General features: G+C 47.3%; 1 protein-coding gene across 1 annotated transcript in view; it reads right to left on the bottom strand.

The window, feature by feature from the left end:
• The window catches only part of PTGS1 (prostaglandin-endoperoxide synthase 1), a 47,995-nt gene extending 30,245 nt beyond the window's left edge, over nucleotides 1-17,750 (bottom strand). Inside the window, exons 1-2 of the mRNA XM_081847623.1 lie at nucleotides 17,634-17,750; nucleotides 17,437-17,499 (exon numbers count right to left, since the gene is read on the bottom strand). Coding sequence (XP_081703749.1) covers nucleotides 17,437-17,499; nucleotides 17,634-17,640 — 70 coding nt within the window. The 5' untranslated portion in view covers nucleotides 17,641-17,750. The remainder of the gene's footprint in view (nucleotides 1-17,436; nucleotides 17,500-17,633) is intronic.
• Between the last annotated feature and the right edge of the window lie 2,194 nt (nucleotides 17,751-19,944).

Here is a 19,944-nt window from a genome sequence, read left to right as displayed (position 1 = left end):
AAGAGAGTGTCTTCACCTGCTGAAACCTGCAGTTCTTCTCCACAGCTATTAAACATACAGGAACCCTGGCTCCATCACTGCTGACTGGCCACCTTCAGGACAGATAGGGAGGAATGAGATTCACATGGTGCTTAACAGTTGCTAGTAACAGTCTCAAAAATGCAGCTCTAGACCAACTGGCGGCCAAGGACTCTTCCTGAGCATGCACTCCTTGCTCTGTGAGATCCCAAGCCCTTACTGGCTCCTGTCCCAGTTTCCTGACTGGGTGGAGAACTGCCTCTCCTGGAGAGGTCAAGCAGAGAGCATCGCAAAGAAAAGGAGAAAGTATGTACTGTAATTCCAAGGGGTTTTGTATTTTTTTTTTTTTTGAAGCACACAAATACTTATTCCTTTTTACAAGCAAATATCTCTTTTCTCAAGGACGCGGGTAGCACTGTGGGTTAAACCACAGAGCCTAGGGCTTGCTGATCAGAAGGTCGGCGGTTCGAATCCCCGCGACAGGGTGAGCTCCCGTTGCTCGGTCCCTGCTCCTGCCAGCCTAGCAGTTTGAAAGCACGTCAAAGTGCAAGTAGATAAATAGGTACCGCTCTGGCGGGAAGGTAAACGGCGTTTCCGTGCGCTGCTCTGGGTTGCCAGAAGCGGTTTAGTCATGCTGGCCACATGACCCGGAAGATGCACGCTGGCTCCCCCGGGCAAATAAAGCGAGATGAGCGCCGCAACCCCAGAGTCGGTCACGACTGGACCTAATGGTCAGGGGTCCCTTTACCTATCTCTTTTCTCAGTGAGAAATGTGGGTGTTCTTTTATGGTTTGCATGTCTGCATGGGTACTTGCTAAAAAGCAACTTACATATGTGAAATATAGAAAGATAAAGACGGTCACAATTAATAAATGTTCATAATTCTGTTCATAATTCTCCTGAACTAGAACGGTCCGTCCTACATTCCTCTAACAATCAAGTCTGTTGAGCATTTCATAGAATCACAGAATTGCAGAGCTGGAAGGGACCTCAAGGGTCATCTAGTCCAACCTCCTGCAATGCAGGAATCTCAGCTAAGGAATCTGTGACTGGTGGCCAATCCAACCTCTGCTTTAAAACCTTCAATGAAAAGGAGTCCACCAGCTTCTGAGGGAGTCCATTCCCCTGCAGACAGCTCATACCATTGGAAAATGCTTCTGAATCTACTACGGCCAGAATCTCCTTTGAATCCATTGGTTTGTATCCTACCCTCTGGAGCAGCAGAAAACAGGTTAGTTCCATCTTCCATGTGACAGCCCTTCAGATATATATGAAGATGGCTGTTCTGTCACCTCTCAGTCTCCTCTTCTCCAGGCTAAACAACTCCCTTCACTGTTCCTCATAAGGCTTGCTTTCCAGATCCATTATCATATTGGTTGCCCTCCAGAAGGATCCTTTCCCCCCGAAGCTTTGTGAATGCACACACACCCTCCTGGAACCAGTCTCTAAAGGGAATGTCCTCTGGAAGTCCTGGCTTCGTTCAGCTGTGGTGATGAATTACACTTGGCAACCCCAGGGAATGTGAGGTGGGGATGGAGGAGCATGAGAGTACATGCCCTTCCCACCTGAGGCTGCGCATGGACAAGCGTCATGGGACAAGAGTCACTCCCCTGGCAAGTGCAGACCTGGTGGTGCCCATCCTCTTCCCACAATGCTGCCTCCTGCTTTTGGAATAGGCATCCACCACTGGATGCCAGAAGTTACCTCCAGAACAGCTCAGCTGCAGGATCAGACCAGAGATCCATGCGGCCTAGAGTAGCCAGCCAGGCATATCCAGGAAGCACAGACCTTTCTTCCTGCTGTTCCCTAGCAGATGAGGCAGACTCATCTAGTCTAACCCTCTGCAATGCAGCAATCATAGCTTAAGGACCCCGGACAGGCGGCCATCAAACCTCTGCTTAAAAACCTCCAGTGAAGGAGAGGTTGATGGCAGTGGATTCCATCAATCAAGCTGGGGCAAGATGAACGTGTTTATTGGACTATGCAGAATTAGATAAATTAACAGGAAGGTTTCGAAACCTGTGGGACCAGAGATTCTTAGAAGACTGGAGTAAATATATGAACTATTTGAAAAGCAATAGTAATGAACAGATTACGCTTGTAGGACTGCAAGAAGTTCTGTAAGGAGGACTATTTGAAATATTGCAAGAAAAACTATGAGGAGAATTATTAGTTGATGATAATAAGGAGTAATAGAGAAATTAAGAAATGCAGAATAAGTGATAAAGAACAGAAAATCATCAGAGGTTGTCGATGGAAGTCTAAATATTGTATAAGATAAGAAGTTATGTTAAATGATTGTTGAAAATGATATGTAAAAAACCAGAGAGAGGGGGGGGTACCTCGGGTTAAGAACTTAATTCGTTCTGGAGATCCGTTCTTAACCTGAAGCACCACTTTAGCTAATGGGGCCTCCTGCTGCCGACGCGCCGCCAGAGCCCGATTTCTGTTCTCATCCTGAAGCAAAGTTCTTAACCTGAAGCACCATTTCTGGGTTAGCGGAGTGTGTAACCTGAAGCGTATGTAACCCAAGGTCCCACTGTATGAATGAATATGTTTATTATTATCACATTTATATCCTGCCTGTAGGGTAGGTCCCCCAGCATGACTTGAGTGGGAATTTGAACCCTGGTCTCACACTCTCTTATCACACCACAATGGCACAATGCTTGTAGCAGTCCTGTCACACACACACCCCAACCCCCCACATAAAAATTAAAAGCAGTGCAGCTACAGAAGAGGTTGCCACACCCTCATACATACCCCCAGAGGCTGATGACTTTAAAAATACAAGTGACGGGGCTCAACCCTTTCTGATCAGTGATACAATGCTAGCTGGAACTTGTACTGACGCTACTCCATGGGATTCCTCGAGCAGTTGTCTAATGCTCATGACATCCTTTTGACAATACAGTGGTACCTCGGGTTAAGTACTTAATTCGTTCCGGAGGTCTGTTCTTAACCTGAAATTGTTCTTAACCTGAAGCACCACTTTAGCTAATTGGGCCTCCTGCTGCTGCCGCGCCGCCGGAGTCCGATTTCTGTTCTCATCCTGAAGCAAAGTTCTTAACCTGAAGCACTATTTCTGGGTTAGCGGAGTCTGTAACCTGAAGCGTATGTAACCTGAAGCGTATATAACCCGAGAGACCACTGTATGAAGGACACATATTGAGTCTTCCCTGTGTCACTCACCTCTAAACAGGAAAACACCTATCTGAACCCCCCCCACTCAAATAATAAAAAGATCCCAAAATAATGCCCCCTAAAAACAGACCATCCCAACCAAAGCACCAAATTGTAGAGTTGGAAGAGGTCCAAAGCATCATCTACTCCAACTCCCTACATTTTTTTAAAAAAATGGAAAATTGGGAGAGTGAAGGGAAAGGCGCTAAGGGACTATCTGAAGATTACAGACTAGAGTTCTAAGTTATAACGCTTATTGTGTAATATATTGGCTAGTCTTCAGGGGTGACACAAAACTCTCTTGATCTCTTTTAAAATGTTGCCGTGACAATCTGTGCAGCATCTCAAAACCAAAGGAAGTGACTATCTCATTTCAGAATGATTGCTTTAAACCCAAGTGCTGTTGCACGCAGCTTTAGACAACCAAAACGGGCAGCAAACTTTGATTGAGGTTCCTTCAGTTGTGTGCAAGTCCTGCGTCTGGTGAAGCTCAAGAGCACCTAGGCTCTCAAATAGCAGCAAGAAACCCTCTCCAGAGTGCAGTACTGTGGCCACAATGGAGTCAGAAAAGAGCTTCCAAGGTCACCACTAGAGTAGGAGGCTGCTGGTAAATTTGTACGTGCTTGTCTGCTCTTATCCTCTTCAGGTCCTCCACATTCCTCCTCAGTGTCCTTCCCACACCTCTCCCACAAAGTGACCCTGGAAGCCCATCCTCACGGGTAATACTCCTTTCACTCTGGTGGGCTCCAATCAGCACAAAAGGTTAGGAGACATCTCTTCAGTGAGTAAAGGCTCTGTTTCCATGCTGGTTGGGTGGGTCTGGGATGCTGGAGGTGGAGACCAGGTTGGAATCTGGCTGATCAATGCTGTAAGTTAGATGCTTCCCCATTTCTAGGTTCTCAATGATCTGTTGTCAGCAGCTGCAAAAGACACAGACATTTGTGCCTCAAGAGCCGCAGCTGCACTGTTGGAAAGCTACAGAAATAATATATGACTACACTTGAATGAGGGACGCGGGTGGCGCTGTGGGTTAAACCACAGAGCCTAGGACTTGCTGATCAGAAGGTTGGTGGTTTGAATTCCCACAACAGGGTGAGCTCCCGTTGCTCAGTCCCAGCTCCTGCCAACCTAGCACTTTGAAAGCATGTCAAAGTGCAAGTAGATAAGCAGGTAGCGCTCCGGCGGGAAGGTAAACGGCGTTTCCGTGTGCTGCTCTGGTTCGCCAGAAGCGGCTTAGTCCTGCTGGCCACATGACCTGGAAGCTGTACGCTGGCTCCCTCGGCCAGTAAAGTGAGATGAGCACCGCAACCCCAGAGTCGGTCACGAGTGGACCTAATGGTCAGGGGTCCCTTTACCTTACACTTGAATGATGTTTTGCTTTGTGGCAGTCAGTCTGGATGCTGCCATGAGTCCCTTCCGATTCTTGGGGTCCTGTACCTGGGGAGCGTTAGATTCAAAGAGAGGATCCTACTGCTGAACTAGTCAGAGAAGTTTCTTTGTAAGACGATGGCCTTGGCTGGCCACTGCAGTGTCCTCATCCACATCCCAAAAGGATGGGCTCCATTGCAAGAGCTACAATGAAGGGATGAGGCCCTCCAGGCTGATGGGTGGGCCTTTCCTCTCCCTCCTCACCTGGCTGCTAGGTAGGAGAACAAGAGCCAGGGTGGTGTGTGGGAGATGAGCTGAAAAAAGCAGGCTGGAAGCTGGAGACCCAGAGACACGCTTGCTCTGTGCTGGATCCCCAAACCCATTGGGATGTTAATGCTGTGAGTCTCTCCATCGTACGCTCAGGTTGTATAGATGTGTGAATAAAACTACATATCCTAAGGACACCACAATCTCCGGTGACTTTCACTCCAAGGAAACTGAACCTGGGTAAGCAGCTGGAACCACAGGAATTTCTCACCACTTGGAGAGTGGGGTGCCACGTAGCAATATGTTAATGAGTCCAGCAATTGGGGGGGGGAATGAGCTCTTTTGGGGGGTACTTGCCCCCCCGCCCCCTCCAGCACCTCCCTTGGTTGAGAGTGCCATTGTGGACACAGCCCTAGGTTACAAGAGAAACATTCAGAGGTAGGAGACCCATATTTTTAAAAGGGGATTCAATTATTACAATTGATGCATAAATTCAAGCAGTGCTCTTACAAATGTTTGAGGAACTCTGAAGCAAATCCTACTCAACCCCATCCGTCTTGTCCGCTATCCTGGACTGCAGCCTCTGAGCTAGAATTCCTGGTTCTTGTCCAGAGGATAAAATGTTTCATTTGCACATATAAATAAACCATCTGGGCCTAGCAAGGCTTAAATCAAGCTCTCTGGAGAAGGGAGAATGTCAAACCCTCTCTCCCCCATGCCTTACTTGCAAATTAAGTTAAAGCAAACATCTCAAGCCCTTTTAAAAGGCCTATCTATTTCCTCACATATTTACAGAACGTTTTACTTTCTGGAATGCCCAGCTATTCTGCTGCAAGGAATGGACGCAACTCGCTTGCCCCTTTGAAAAACAGCGTGGAGGTGGCTCTTCCTGGTAACTCCCTAAAGATTGTTCATTTGTGGGAGTTCATTTGTGGTTAACCTCCGGGAAGTGCAAGAGGGATGCATGAGGCCAAGGGGCTGACATATTAATACAACAGTCAGTTCGGAAGAAGTGGGAGCAACTCTTTATCTCAGGCCAGTAAAGGCTGAGCTGTGCCTGTTTCCCGCTTCGGAAGCTAGCTGCTATTTTTTTTCTGGGAATGAGACAGAAAAAAACCCCAGAGAGGGCTGTTTGCAAGCTTCTCTGCGGCTCCGTAATGAGAAGTTTCATCACCAGCTTGCCTAGAAGACTAGGAACAAAGGTGGCGAGGGCTCTTGCACCTTTAAAAGAAGTGCAGAAGAGGGAATTTCAGCTGCCACTCAACTATTAAAGGTGCAGGAGCAACACAGGTCCTCTTTTGAATTGGGCCACCTCAACACTGTCTTGCCCTCCTACCTGTATCTTTGCCATGGAGAGGTACCTGCAGGAGAATGTTGGGTGTATTCTCAGTGAAATATGCTCGGAGTCGAGAGTGGATTTCAGGCTCTTTATTCAGCTCATAGTTTTGAGGAGGAGTGGAAGTTCCCCCAGAATGTCTGCTTTATATACATTATTTACACAGTGGGAACCACGTGATTGGCTAATTCCGGGATTCTCCTGTCGGCCAATCAGGTTGCGGATTCACTTCCACCTGGAGCTGGATTGGGTGGCTACTGTGGACCAATCAGACTGCTGCATTCTGGATCCTTTTGTTCTAGGACCAATCAGACTGCTGCATTCTGAGTCCTATTGTTCTAGGACCAATCAGGCTGCTGCATTTTGGATCCTATTCAACTCAGTACATAACACCCAGGGTCCTACCTCTGTTCATAATGCAGGCTGGTGCTGAGTGCCCAGGCTGAGCTGAGTCTGCACCATACTAGCACATTCCATCCAACAATCATACCATCTCCATAGGCAGATTGTGTGTTGAGCAGCACACCTGTAGTTATTCACAAATAAGTGTACCTGAGTATGGAAGAGCTGACCTGTACAAATCAACAAGTGTACCCTCTTTCATGCAAACACTTGTACATGTGCAGAGACAAAGGCAGGTACCCTGTGTTCAGTGTAATGTGTGAACAAGGCTTTTCGATGTGGCTGAGGGTCATGTCCACCCCCTTTTCTTCTTTAACTTTAAAAAATAAAGCCTTGTGGATGCTGGTGGTGTTGTGAAGCCTGGAGCAGCATGGGAACGATGCCACAACTGGCTTCACATATTCTCTGTCCTTGGGTGGGGTAGGGGTTCCCCTTTCCCACCTGAGCAGGGAGGGCAGAGCTCTCTGAACTCAGTGTAACAAGGTGGATAGATGGCCAGATGCAAAAAGATTCAAGAAAGGGTAACCAAAACGATCAAGGACATTAAAGGACTCCCCTGTGAGGAAAGGGTGCAACATTTGGGACTTCTTAAAGCTTTGGTTTTCCCAGTAGTGATGTATGGAAGTGAGAGCTGGACCATAAAGAAGGCTGATCGCTGAAGAATTGAAGCTTTTGAATTCTGGTGCTGGAGGAGACTCTTGAGAGTCCCATGGACTGCAAGAAGATCAAACCTCTCCATTCTGAAGGAAATCAGCCCTGAGTGCTCACTGGAAGGATAGATCCTGAAGCTGAGGCTCCAAGACTTTGGCCACCTCATGAGAAGAGAAGACTCCCTGGAAAAGACCCTGATGTTGGGAAAGATGGAGGGCACAAGGAGAAGGGGACGACAGAGGACGAGATGGTGGGACAGTGTTCTTGAAGCTACCAGCATGAGTTTGACCAAACTGCGGGAGGCAGTGGAAGACAGGAGTGCCTGGCGTGCTCTGGTCCAGGGGGTCACGAAGAGTCGGACACGACTAAATGGCTAAACAACAACAACAAGCTTAGAGAAAAGGCAAGAAAGAAGCAACCTGAGAGAAGGTTATAAAATTATGCTTGGAATCAAGAAAGTGGGCAGAAAAAAAGCTTTCCTCCCTCTGTCACAACACCAGGATCTGTGGACATCCAGCAAAGCTAAATGTTGAAAGATTCAGGGCAATGGCAAAGAAAGTACTTCTTCGTGCATCACGGAGGTAACTATGGAACTTCCAATGATGGCCACCCATTTGGAGGACTCTAAAAGAGGACTGATTCATGGAGGACAAGGCGATCAGCATCTGCTAGGCATGGTGGCTCTCTTCTGCTTCCACAACTGGAGGCAGTAATGCTGGGAGCCGCAAGAAGAGAGACTTGTGGTCAAGTCCTGCTTGCAGGTTTCCCACACTGGGCATCTGGTTGGCCACAGTGGGAACAGGATGCTGGGCTACATGGTCCATGGGCCTGATCCAGCAGGGCTGTTCTGGTGGTCTTGTGTTTTTAAAAGCAGCCACGGATCTTGCACCTTTCAATAGGCATCGCTTGCATGACAACGTGCACCTCCTGAAATTCCCTCGCCTACACAACTATGAAAGGCACAGAAGCCCTCTGTGGGTTGGCCTCTGGCCACCCTCACAAGGGTGGCGTGCGATTTCAAATCACACCCCACCACACACATTACTTTACAAATGCCCCAGGGAACTATGCTGTGTTATGACCCAGGAAACGCAGCTTCACTTTGGGTCATGAGGCTTTCATTTTAGTTTATATGATGTTTACTAAAGAGGTTGGTAGCCTAGCTTTCATCATGAAATCTCAGGGTGGGGAACAATAAAACTTACTTTTTATTGTAAATCAAGTAAATCAATAAAAATACTTAACTGAGGCTCTGTTTCCCTTAACATAAATCCTGGCTATGGCCATGGTGCAATCAGTTAATAAATGAGCTAATACTCCGGTTTCAATCCTTCAAAACCAGTGGAACACCTCCCCCAAAAAACATATACACACAAACAAAAGAAGACAATAATAATAATAATAATAATAATAATAATAATAATAATTTTATTTATACCCCGCCCACCCCAGCTAAGACTGGGCTCAGGGCGGCTAACACTAAATATAAATACAGTAAAAACATTCAAAATGAAACAAAACAAAACAAAACAAAAAACAGTTGATTAAAATATAAGTTAGAATACAGTTTCAAATGCAGCGTAAAATGCAGCCTCGTTTTAGTGGTAGCCTATAGATCAAAGTCATAAGGGGAGAAAATGTCAAATATTCACTGGGGCCAGCAAAAGAGCCGAGGGAAAATTTGTATACAAAATCCCATATAAGGGGTTCCATCAAAAAAATTAATTAATGAGAGGGGGGGTTAGACTGAGTCCAGCCCTAAAGGCCAGGCAGAACAGCTCTGTCTTGCAGGCCCTGCGGAAAGATGTCAAATCCCTCAGGGCCCTGATCTCCTGCAGTAGGGTGTTCCACCAGACTGGGGCCAGAGCTGAAAAGGCCCTGGCCCTGGGTGAGGCCAGTCTGACCTCCTTGGGGCCCGGGACCTCCAAGATGTTTTTGTTTGAAGACCATAAGGTCCTCCGTGGGACAAACCAGGAGAGGCGGTCCCATAGGTACGAGGGTCCTAGGCCATATAGGGCTTTAAAGGTTAAAACCAGCACCTTAAACCTGACTCTGTACTCCACGGGGAGCCAGCGCAGTTGGTATAGCACCGAGTGAATGTGATCCCACGGCAAGGACCCCATAAGGAGTCTCGCCATGGCATTCTGCACCCGCTGGAGTCTCTGAGTCAGCTTCAAGGGCAGCCCCACGTAGAGCGAATTACAGGAATCAAGCCTGGAGGTGACCATCGCATGGATCACTGTGGCCAGATCAGGGCGAGAAAGGTAAGGGACCAACTGCTTAATACGTCAGAGATGGAGAAAGGCAGCCTTTGCTGCAGCTGCAACCTGCGCCTCCATGGAGAGGGAGGTGTTGAAGGTTACATTAAAGTTAATGAAGCACCAGGGCTAGGATGGGAAGGTGCAATTATTAGCCAGCACATTGTCTACTCATGATCCCAATTTCTATGACTCCTTTTGGGTCTCTCCAGGCATCCTTTTGACTGTGTATTGGTGACTAGATCAAATTTGCAGATGACACCAAACTGGGAGGGGTGGCTAACACCCCAGAGGACAGGATCACACTTCAAAACGACCTTGACAGATTAGAGAACTGGGCCAAAACAAACAAGATGAATTTTAACAGGGAGAAATGTAAAGTATTGCACTTGGGCAAAAAAAATGAGAGGCACAAATATAAGATGGGGGACACCTGGCTTGAGAGCAGTACATGTGAAAAGGCTCTAGGAGTCTTGGTTGACCACAAACTTGACATGAGCCAACAGTGTGACGCGGCAGCTAAAAAAGCCAATGCAATTCTGGGCTGCATCAATAGGAGTATAGCATCTAGATCAAGGGAAGTAATAGTGCCACTGTATTCTGCTCTGGTCAGACCTCACCTGGAGTACTGTGTCCAGTTCTGGGCACCACACTGATAAACTGGAACATGTCCAGAGGAGGGCAACCAAAATGGTCAAAGGCCTGGAAACAATGCCTTATGAGGAACGGCTAAGGGAGCTGGGCATGTTTAGCCTGGAGAAGAGGAGGTTAAGGGGTGATATGATAGCCATGTTCAAATATATAAAAGGATGTCACCTAGAGGAGGGAGAAAGGTTGTTTTCTGCTGCTCCAGAGAAGCGGACACGGAGCAATGGTTCCAAACTACAATAAAGAAGATTCCACCTAAACATTAGGAAGAACTTCCTGACAGTAAGAGCTGTTCGACAGTGGAATTTGCTGCCAAGGAGTGTGGTGGAGTCTCCTTCTTTGGAGGTCTTTAAGCAGAGGCTTGACAACCATATGTCAGGAGTGCTCTGATGGTGTTTCCTGCTTGGCAGGGGGTTGGACTCAATGGCCCTTGTGGTCTCTTCCAACTCTATGATTCTATGATTCTATGAATCTGTTTGACCTTATGCTCTTGTCTGAGTTTGACATCCAACAAATATCCGGGTAATTCCCCCATTACTACTATCTCCCTTCCTTTTGCATGCTTGGCTATCTGTTCCAGGAAGGCATCATCTATGTCCTCCGTTTGGCTTGGGGATCTATAGTAAACTCCCACAATGAGGTCACTGTTATTCATTTCTCCCTTAATTTTGACCCAAATGCTCTCACTTTGGCTTTGAGGTTCTAAATCTTGGATCTCTTCACAGGTATACACATCCCTGACATATAACGCCACTCCTCCTCCTTTCTTGTCTGGTCTGTTTCTCTGAAATAGATTGTATCCCTCCATTATTACATTCCAATTGTGGGACTTATCCCACCAGGTTTCAGTGATGCCTATTATGTCATATTTAGTTTGCTCAAACTCATCTTGTTTATTTCCCATGCTTTGCGCATTAGTGTACAGACATTGAAGTCCATTACTCATTCCCCCGTGTCTCTTATTTAAGGATTTTTTCCTCCCACCACTAGGTCTGCATGCTGTTTGCTCCATTTGGTCTATGACATTTGGATGATCATCTTCATCAATTGATAGACTCCTACCTTCAGGAGCACTGTCTCCCTCCCCCACATTAGTCAGTTTAAAGCCCTCCTGATGAGGTTTCTGAGATTTTTGGCAAAAACATTCCTCCCAACTGTTGTGAGGTGCAGCCCATCGCTTGCCAGAAGTCCATCTTCAAGAAACTGCAGTCCGTGATCTAAGAATCCAAACCGTTCCTGTTTACACCATTTGCGAAGCCAGCTGTTCATTTCCACTATTTTCCCCTCTCTCCCTGGGCCACGTCGTTCAACTGGGAGGACAGATGAGATGACAATTTGTGCATTTAATTGCTTCAATTTCCTGCCCAGAGCCTCGAAGTCTCTTTTGATCTTCTGGAGGCTATTGCTTGCAGTGTCATTGGTTCCCACATGAACCAAGAGGAAGGGGTATTTGTCAGTGGGTTTTATGATTCCTTGCAGTCGTTCAGTTACATCTTGGATCTTAGCCCCGGGGAGACAGCACACTTCCCGAGACATCTTGTCAAGCCCAGAGATCACTGCTTCTGTTCCCCTCAGTAGGGAATCCCCTATCACCACTACACGCCTCCTCTTAGGTCTGGTCGGGGTTCTTCCGTGAGCTGTCCGTTCCAAGGTCGCCTGCACATTCCCTGAGAACTGACTTTGCTGCTCGTCTTCATATACCTGATCGACTGTAATGAGGGAGAGATCCTCAAATGGAGTCTGCTCTTCGTCTTCCATGCTAGGGGAGAGGACCTCAAAGCGATTGTGTATTTCTAAACAATCAGAGCAAACCCTGGGCCTCCTACTTCTTTGAGTCACGTTTCTCCATATATCTGGCTCCTGTGATGGTGAACTAGCCTCCTTCTCAGGGGAGTCCCCTGTCTCCTCCTTGGTGGAGACAGTGTGTTCTGTTGCTTCCAAGAAGAGCTCCAGCTCTCTAATTCTTTGGAGCGTAGCTACACATTCCTCCAGTTGCTGAACTTTGTCTTCTAAGAGCATCAACATGCAATTGCTGCAGGTAAAGCTGCCTGCAACCTTTGGCAAGATGGCAAACATTGCGCAGGAACCACAGGTGACTGCAGCTGTTCCCTCACCCTCCATCTTGAGAATGTGTCGTTGGGGGTGGCTACAGCGGTCCTCCATCATAAAAAGCGTGAAGACAGGACAAATAACTCCCCCCCAAAAAAACCTAGGTCTCCCCCAACAAACATTTGAGACTAGCTCCCCTAAATCTAAAAGATGGATCAAACTGTGCGCGCTGCCCTGCAAGCTCTGATAAGCTCCTCCCACAGCTAATCACCTGCCTCAACAGAAACCCTGCCCCCTCTGACCCTTGCACAGGGAGAGCAGCTAATCAGCCACAAAGAAACACACACACAAGAAAACCCTTTTTGCTCCTTCTTCAGCTGCTACCCTGCAAGCTCTGATGAGCAGTGCCGGATTTACATATAAGCTAAACCAGCTCAAGCTTAGGGCCTCCCACTGTCTCGTCCTCCTGTCGTCCCCTTCTCCTTGTATGGAAGTGAGAGCTGGACCATAAAGAAGGCTGACCGCTGAAGAATTGATGCTTTTGAATTCTGGTGCTGGAGGAGACTCTTGAGAGTCCCATGGACTGCAAGAAGATCAAACCTCTCCATTCTGAAGGAAATCAGCCCTGAGTGCTCACTGGAAGGACAGATCCTGAAGCTGAGGCTCCAATACTTTGGCCACCTCATGAGAAGAGAAGACTCCCTGGAAAAGACCCTGATGTTGGGAAAGATGGAGGGCACAAGGAGAAGGGGACGACGGAGGACGAGATGGTTGGACAGTGTGTTTGAAGCTACAAACATGAGTCTGACCAAACTGCGGGAGGCAGTGGAAGACAGGAGTGCCTGGCGTGCTCTGGTCCATGGGGTCACGAAGAGTTGGACACGACTAAACGACTAAACAACAACAATCACGTTTTCTGCAGATTGGCATTTGTCCCGATTCAGCAATAAGCAGTGAGTTTGGGAAAGTGGCGAGGGAAAGCAAAAACCTCCAGGTCCCATGGCTTGAAATCACAGAACAAATGAAGAAACCACAAGACAACGGGAAGTGTGGATGGGTTCTCCATTTCATTCTGCACATTCTGTAAGGCCTTCCAGGAATCTATAGTGTGGGGTTATCAGGATGCAGGCGCCATGAAGTCCCATTTCCCCTTTTCTGCTGACCCAGATTGAACAACTAGAATACAAGGATACACGAAGGAACTCTGAAGTTCTGGGGAACTTCTTTTTTATAAGAAAGAAGTTGCTAGGTTTGCAGTTTTCCCTTTTTGCAACATGCCAGCTGCTCAGTTTCTATATCCCTGATAAGGTTCCTAGATGCCTAAGTTGGACAGTCAAGAAACTGAATACAGCAAAGGGGGGGGGGAATGGGGGTACAATGTCTCTCCATCGGCCAATGCTCAGCGATCAGTTTCACTTGGCTCTGCCTCTGCTCTGTTTCAACCCCATCCAGAAATTGCAAGAACTTGATGAGTTAAGAACCAATGGGTGCTTGAGCAGGCTTGTTTTCCTCTACCCTGCCCATCGCTTTGTCCTTTTATGTTATGTCTTTTAGATTGCAAAGTCTGAAGGCAGTCGTTAGGCAGTCTAACACAGTGGTTCTCAACGCATGTGCCGCACCACAGTCATGTGGCAGGAGCGGACAGCAATTGTGGCAGGAACATTCAAGGACAATCAAATAATCATTTAAACATTTCAGTGCAATATAGTATAGTATCAAAATATTATTTTAATTAGCAGAATGTTGAGAGATGACTTCTCAAAATGAGAGCAAAAGCATCAAGTGATACAGATGCAAACACAGCTCTCATTGAGCTTGTATACATACCTAAGGTACACGATTTTTCGACTGACTTGCCTAAGATCCAGGACAAACTGCCGCCTTTCAGAAATTCCCCCCAGTCTACCTTTGAAATCCCAGTAATGTCCAAGAAAATCCAGATGTATCTAAAAGTAGATAAAGGTAGTGCCATAGGTTCCACCCTGGCAAGACTTTTCCACAAACAGGGAGCCACCACGGAAAAGGTCCATAATTATTGAGCAACCATCCTGGCTCTGTTGTGAGAGGCCAGCTCCATCAGGCACATCTTGTGTCAGCATTGGTTCAATATAGGGGAAAGTGTTTAGAAATCTGTGCACAGGTAGGTAGCTTTGTTGGTCTGCCGTAGTCGAAACAAAACAAAAATAAAATAAAAAAATAAAATAAAATAAAAACATTTAAAAATTCTTTCCAGCAGCACCTTAGAAACCAACTAAGTTTGTTATTGGTATGAGCTTTCGTGTGCATGCACACTTATTCAGATACACTGAAACAGAAGTCACCAGACCCTCATATATAGTGAGAGGGTGGGGTGGGAATGGGTGAATCATTCGATTCTTATCTCATTAAACATGATTTTTAGCCATCTCACCCCTTGCTTTCCCCTGTAAGACCAATTGCAGTCCTTAACAGTCGTCAACAGGTTGACCAATCACCCATTCCTACCGCCCATTCCTACCACCCTTCTGAGTGTGTGTGTGTGTGTGTGTGTGTGTCTGGTGACTTCTGTTTCCTTGTATCTGAAGAAGTGTGCATGCACACAAAAGCTCATACCAATAATTAACTTAGCTGGTCTCTAAGGTGCTACTGGAAGGGGTTTTTTTTATTTTATTTATTGTGTTTTGTTTAGATTTTTCCTCTTCTCTCCACATCCCTTTTCCTCTTGTGACATGTTATTCCAGGTGAAGGCAGGGACTGTCCTGTTTTAACTGGTTGTTATCAAATGTTGCTCTAGAAGCCCCTCTTAGCTGAAGAGCCCAGTGCAAATCCAATCCATCCATCAATCCACAATAGCTTGTGTCTAGCATATGCAGAGCTAGCTCAGAGTTAGCTCATATTCAGTCTTTTCTGGGAATTGACCCTACACTCATCACATATATTGGGAAGAGCTTTCTGACTGTAAGAGCTGCATGACAGTGAAGTGGACTCCCTTGGAAAGAGGAGGATTCCCCTTCACTTGAAGTTTATTAAGCAGAATTCTGTAGCTGAATTCCTGCATTGCCAGGGGTTGGACTAGATGACCTTTGGGGTCCCTTCCAACTCTAGAATTCTATTATACATCTTGATTTGCTCAAGTGGTCCTTACACATATTCCTGCTCATCTTTTGCTCACCCTACACTTTCCAGTGCCTCTCTCCATCGCTTCCCAAACTGCAAAAAGCCTGTTTATTTTTATTTTTTTTAAGGTGGATCAGTTGCAGAGCACTTTTGCCACGCTTTGCAAACTGAAAGCACAGACTTGAATCCCTCCTTTAAGGCAGTAGCAGCCTGGAGAACACCCTGACTCTGAACAAGATGGGGGTTTTGAGCTCTACCTTCGCTGTTTTCATTCCCACTGGGGTTATCCAGGGGTCAGTTTCTCAACCCACCAGGGGTTGCAAAGGGAGGAGGTATTTGAGGGGTGAGGGGTGAGGAGTGAAAGGCAGAGGACCTTAGATATTCAGGCCAAGCCCACCCACGCACCTCATGTGGCCCAAGGGCCTGGAGGCCTCACACCAGCCTCAGCCAGAGCCCTTAAAATATTTCCAATTGCAGGATAGAATTCCACAGCTGGAAGCCTCAAGTCACTCACTTCAGGCGCATGATTGGCACTCAAGCTCAGACCTTTTAATTACCGACGGGGGGGGGGGGGACACACCCAGTACAGATGCTTCCACCACCAGCGGAGAGCCTGCTTGGGGGCGCTTTGCCTGGTTACCTCCAGAGCTGGCCCTGAGCACCCAAAGACACAAGCACAGTCCTCTGCCCCCTAAGGGTTTCACGTACCGTTTCCCAAAGGAAGCTCACTGCAGCACATTCATCTGACATCTTAGAAGTATTTCGGTCTCAGAAATAGCTCAGAAACATCATAGCCATCTGTAAGGAGCTGCCAGAATGATAATTGTCTGAACTGGGGAAACCATACGGCACCCTCAACTGATTTGCAGTTATGTGAAGTTCAGGTGATGATCGATAGCATTAAATTAACAAGTCTTATTAGAGAGAGGGAAGGCAGGTAGACAGATGGTAAGGCTGTAGAAAAATGGGGTTTGTTTCTCCTCCGTTAGGAATGCAAGGCTTCGGGTTTCAATCTATGGATTGCTTGTAAATGCCATACAGTTATTTGTAAATTATGATAACTTTTTTTAAATTAAAAAGGCTTAGTATATTACAGAAGGAAATAACAAAAAGAAACAGGAGCAATATTTAAGGGCAGAAAAAAATTATATATAAATTATATACCCTGTACTATATACTGAGTTGCAAATTTTAAAAATCCTTCATATATCAATGTCAAATCCGATTTAATCTTTTAAATGTTTATATCATTTCTTTTTTTTTCTTTTAACTTGTGGGTAAAGCTTTAATGCATACACACACATGCCCACTGGTTTTGATTATCATATGAAAGAGCAACAATGGAAAATGTGAATTATAAAAGCTTTGTAAGTTACTTAAGCACATGCCGTAACTTCCACAACACGCCCACATGTCTGTGCTCTGGAACCTGGTGCCTTCCAGATGTTTTGGACTACAACTCCCAGTTGTCTCAGCCAGCAGTCTGGATCTGATGGGAATGGTAGTCCCAGGGCACCAGGTGAAGGAGGGCTCACCTAAATGGATGCGCTACCTCCTCTGAGCCTGGTCTCAAGTCCACATAACTAAGCCAAACACCTCTCAGAAGCAACCCCAGCCTCTGGCTGCCTCTTTGCCAGATATTCATGCTACAAGATGCCCTGGAGACCCTTGCTTCCTAATTCAGGATGTGTGAAAGTACAACCTCTCCAGCGTATTCTGCAGCGGAGCTCTTCTGTAGCAAAGACCTGGTTCCAATCAAATTCCCATCCCAAAAAACGCAAGGGGGAAGAAATGCTGGATCAGACCAACCCTTCCCCCACCCGCAGGCCGGTATTCTGTTTCTGGCAATGGTCAGCCAGGCACCTCTGAGAAGCCTATGGAAACAAAGTCCATTCCCTCCTGCTCACCCTAGAAATCTGGCTAGCAAAGGGAGGGAGGGTGTCATCCTTGCCTTTTGCAGACCAACTACTGCAGCTCTCTCACAGCCACCCAGGAATGACCAGTGCCACTGACCTCAGAGACCTCAGGGCGCACATTCGTGCCTAGTCTCTCTCTCTCTCTCTCTCTCTGTCTCTCACCCAGCTCTCACTGGCACAAGCTGCTTGCTGCAAAAGCTTGCAGGTGTTCTTGGTGGTGGTGGTGGTGGAAGAGTTTCCCTACCTGTGCTGAAACTTCCAGGGCTGGCCCCCAGCAGCATCACCAAGGGTAGAGCGCAGCATAGCCCTGCAAAGTCAGAAAAAGAAGGAAGCTGGTTAGTGGTGGGAGTGAGGATGAAGAATCCTTTGGGGGTTGGAGAGGGAAAGAGGGGGCAGCAGCAGCAGCAGCAGGGAGCGGCCAGGCGCTTGGCCAGGACTTACAGTACATTGCAAGAGGAGAGAGCCTCCAGGCACGGTAAATCCAGCAGGCAGATAGCTGTGCCTTCTCCTGCCTGCCGTGGGCTCCGAAGGCAGCCCGGCAAAGTCCCCGCCCCGTGGGACGCCCCTCCTTCTGATTCTTGCCTCTGCCTGCATTTGCACAGGCTGTGCCGGTGGGCTCTTGAGTTCTTCTTTGGAGAAGGAAAGAATTCCTGACGTAGCACATAGTTAAACTGAGGAACTCCCTCGCAAAGGAGACAGTGATGGCCACCACCTTTGAAAGAGGACTGGACAAATTCATGGATGAAAAGGCAATCAATGGCCTCTGCCTCCACGCTCAGAGGCATAATGCTTCTGAACACCAGTTCCTGAGAGCCACAGGACGGGAGAGTACTCTTGTGCCTGGATCCTACCTACAGGTTCCGCACAGGCATCTTTGTTAATTGGATGCTGGACTGCAGGGGTCATCGGCCTCATCCTGCAGGCTCTTCTGGTGTTCCTAGGATGGGGGTCTTTTTGCAAGTCTTTGAGTGTGACACATGAGCTGCCCAGAAGCTGGAAGGGACAATCCGATGAGTTTTCTTGTATTGTGCGGTAGCCATAGGTGCCAACTCCCTGGGGCCCCGGGTGTCCGAGCATCCAAAAAATTCCCCATGAAGGGGCCAGGCACCCACAAATTTCGATGTCAGGGCCTTGCACACTGCATGGCACCCACAGCTCTGGGCACCCATGGCCGCGGAGCCAAGCTGGCACTCCTGGTAGTGACCTAGTGTTCTCTCTCTCTCTCTCTCTCTCTCTCTCACACACACACACACACACACACACAGAGAGAGAGAGAGAGAGAGAGAGCAAGCAAGCCAACTTTCACAACTTTGCTGTCACCTCTATGAAAGTGAGTAGAGGGTAAACAGTTGCTTCTGCCCCCTTACCTTGCATCTGTTTAGGATTATATAAACTGTCTCATTTCAAAGCAGTTACAGCGGTGCAACAGGTAGACCAGTGGTTCTCAAACTTTTTTCTCTGGGCCACAATTTCAGAATAAAAACTTACTTATGCCACACCATTTATTATTATTATTATTGATAAGAAATACAATGGAAAACAAAAAGAAACTACTCCCGGCCATGACTGATTTATAACACAGAAAACGACCACTTTATAACACGATTATGGGGCACCCAGAAAGTAAAAAACAAGACAGCTGCATAAAGACACGAGTCACTCCCAAAATATAATGTTGATTGTCCTTTATTGGGAAGGCCTGACCCTCGGACACCCGAGATGTAAAAGGCAAACAAGGGCTCTCCACACTTCCCCCAAAAACCATGAGTCTGAGCCGTGTTTCCCTTGCCCCACTCCTTTCTCATGGAACACCTGCTCTTTAGCGTCAAACTGGAACAAATGAGAATCTGTGGGAAACCCAATTGCCATTTGCTCCAATGGAGCCCTAAAGAGTGGTCCCCTCCCCCGAAGGGAAAGCAGTGGGACAAAAGTGTACATAGCCCTAAGAGCATGAAGAAAGTGGGTAGTGAAAAGTTTCCCTCCCTCTCTCAAAACACTATAATTCATGGGCATCCAAGGAAGCAGAATGTCAGCGATCTTCTTATATCCTTATGCATATGCACCTGAACATTGGCACCTTGGCCACGGAGGCCACAGTCTTAGGGTAGGGTGGGTAACCTTTTTAGACACCCACAGGGCTCTTTCCTGCATGCCAGAGCGCCAACTCCACACAAGCCTGGGACACAGAGGAAACTGAAAGTTTCCGCAGCACAGCCAGTGCTATTTTTTGAAAGGGGTTCTAAATTAAGCCTGGGTGTGCGTGTGTGGGGGGGCAGCTGCTGTGCAGGGCTACAAATGCAACTCCTAAAAGAGTTTCAGGCAGGGACCTTTCCCAGTCCTACCTAGAGATGCAGAGGACTGAACCTGGGGGTTCTGAGGTGTGTTATCTAGGAGAATCGCACGCAGCTTCCTGGGCCCCACAGACAGCTTGGGGCAAAAGCAGGCGGCACTCACCCTCCCCCATCTGTCATCAAAGCAGCAGCTGTATTGCAACAGGTCTTCACAAGGCCTCCCTTGACTGACTCAGTCTTGCGACTCGCCTGGGCAAGGTCCAAAAGTTTCCAAGCCCCCTCCTGTTTTTGCTTATGGTGAGGCTTATTCCAGGGGTGGGAGCCCCATGGGGGCCTTGAAGATACTACTGGTCTCCCACCAGCCTGGAGCCACTGCCTGAATCTGATGGGAATTAGGAGTCCAACATATGTTGGTCATCCTCCAAGAGAGAACATAGGAAGATCCCTGCCCACATTATCTG

This window comes from Podarcis erhardii (assembly GCF_964252035.2).
Source record: "Podarcis erhardii genome assembly, chromosome: Z".
Taxonomy (NCBI): Eukaryota; Metazoa; Chordata; class Lepidosauria; order Squamata; family Lacertidae; genus Podarcis; species Podarcis erhardii.
This window is presented reverse-complemented; position numbering and strand designations above follow the sequence as displayed.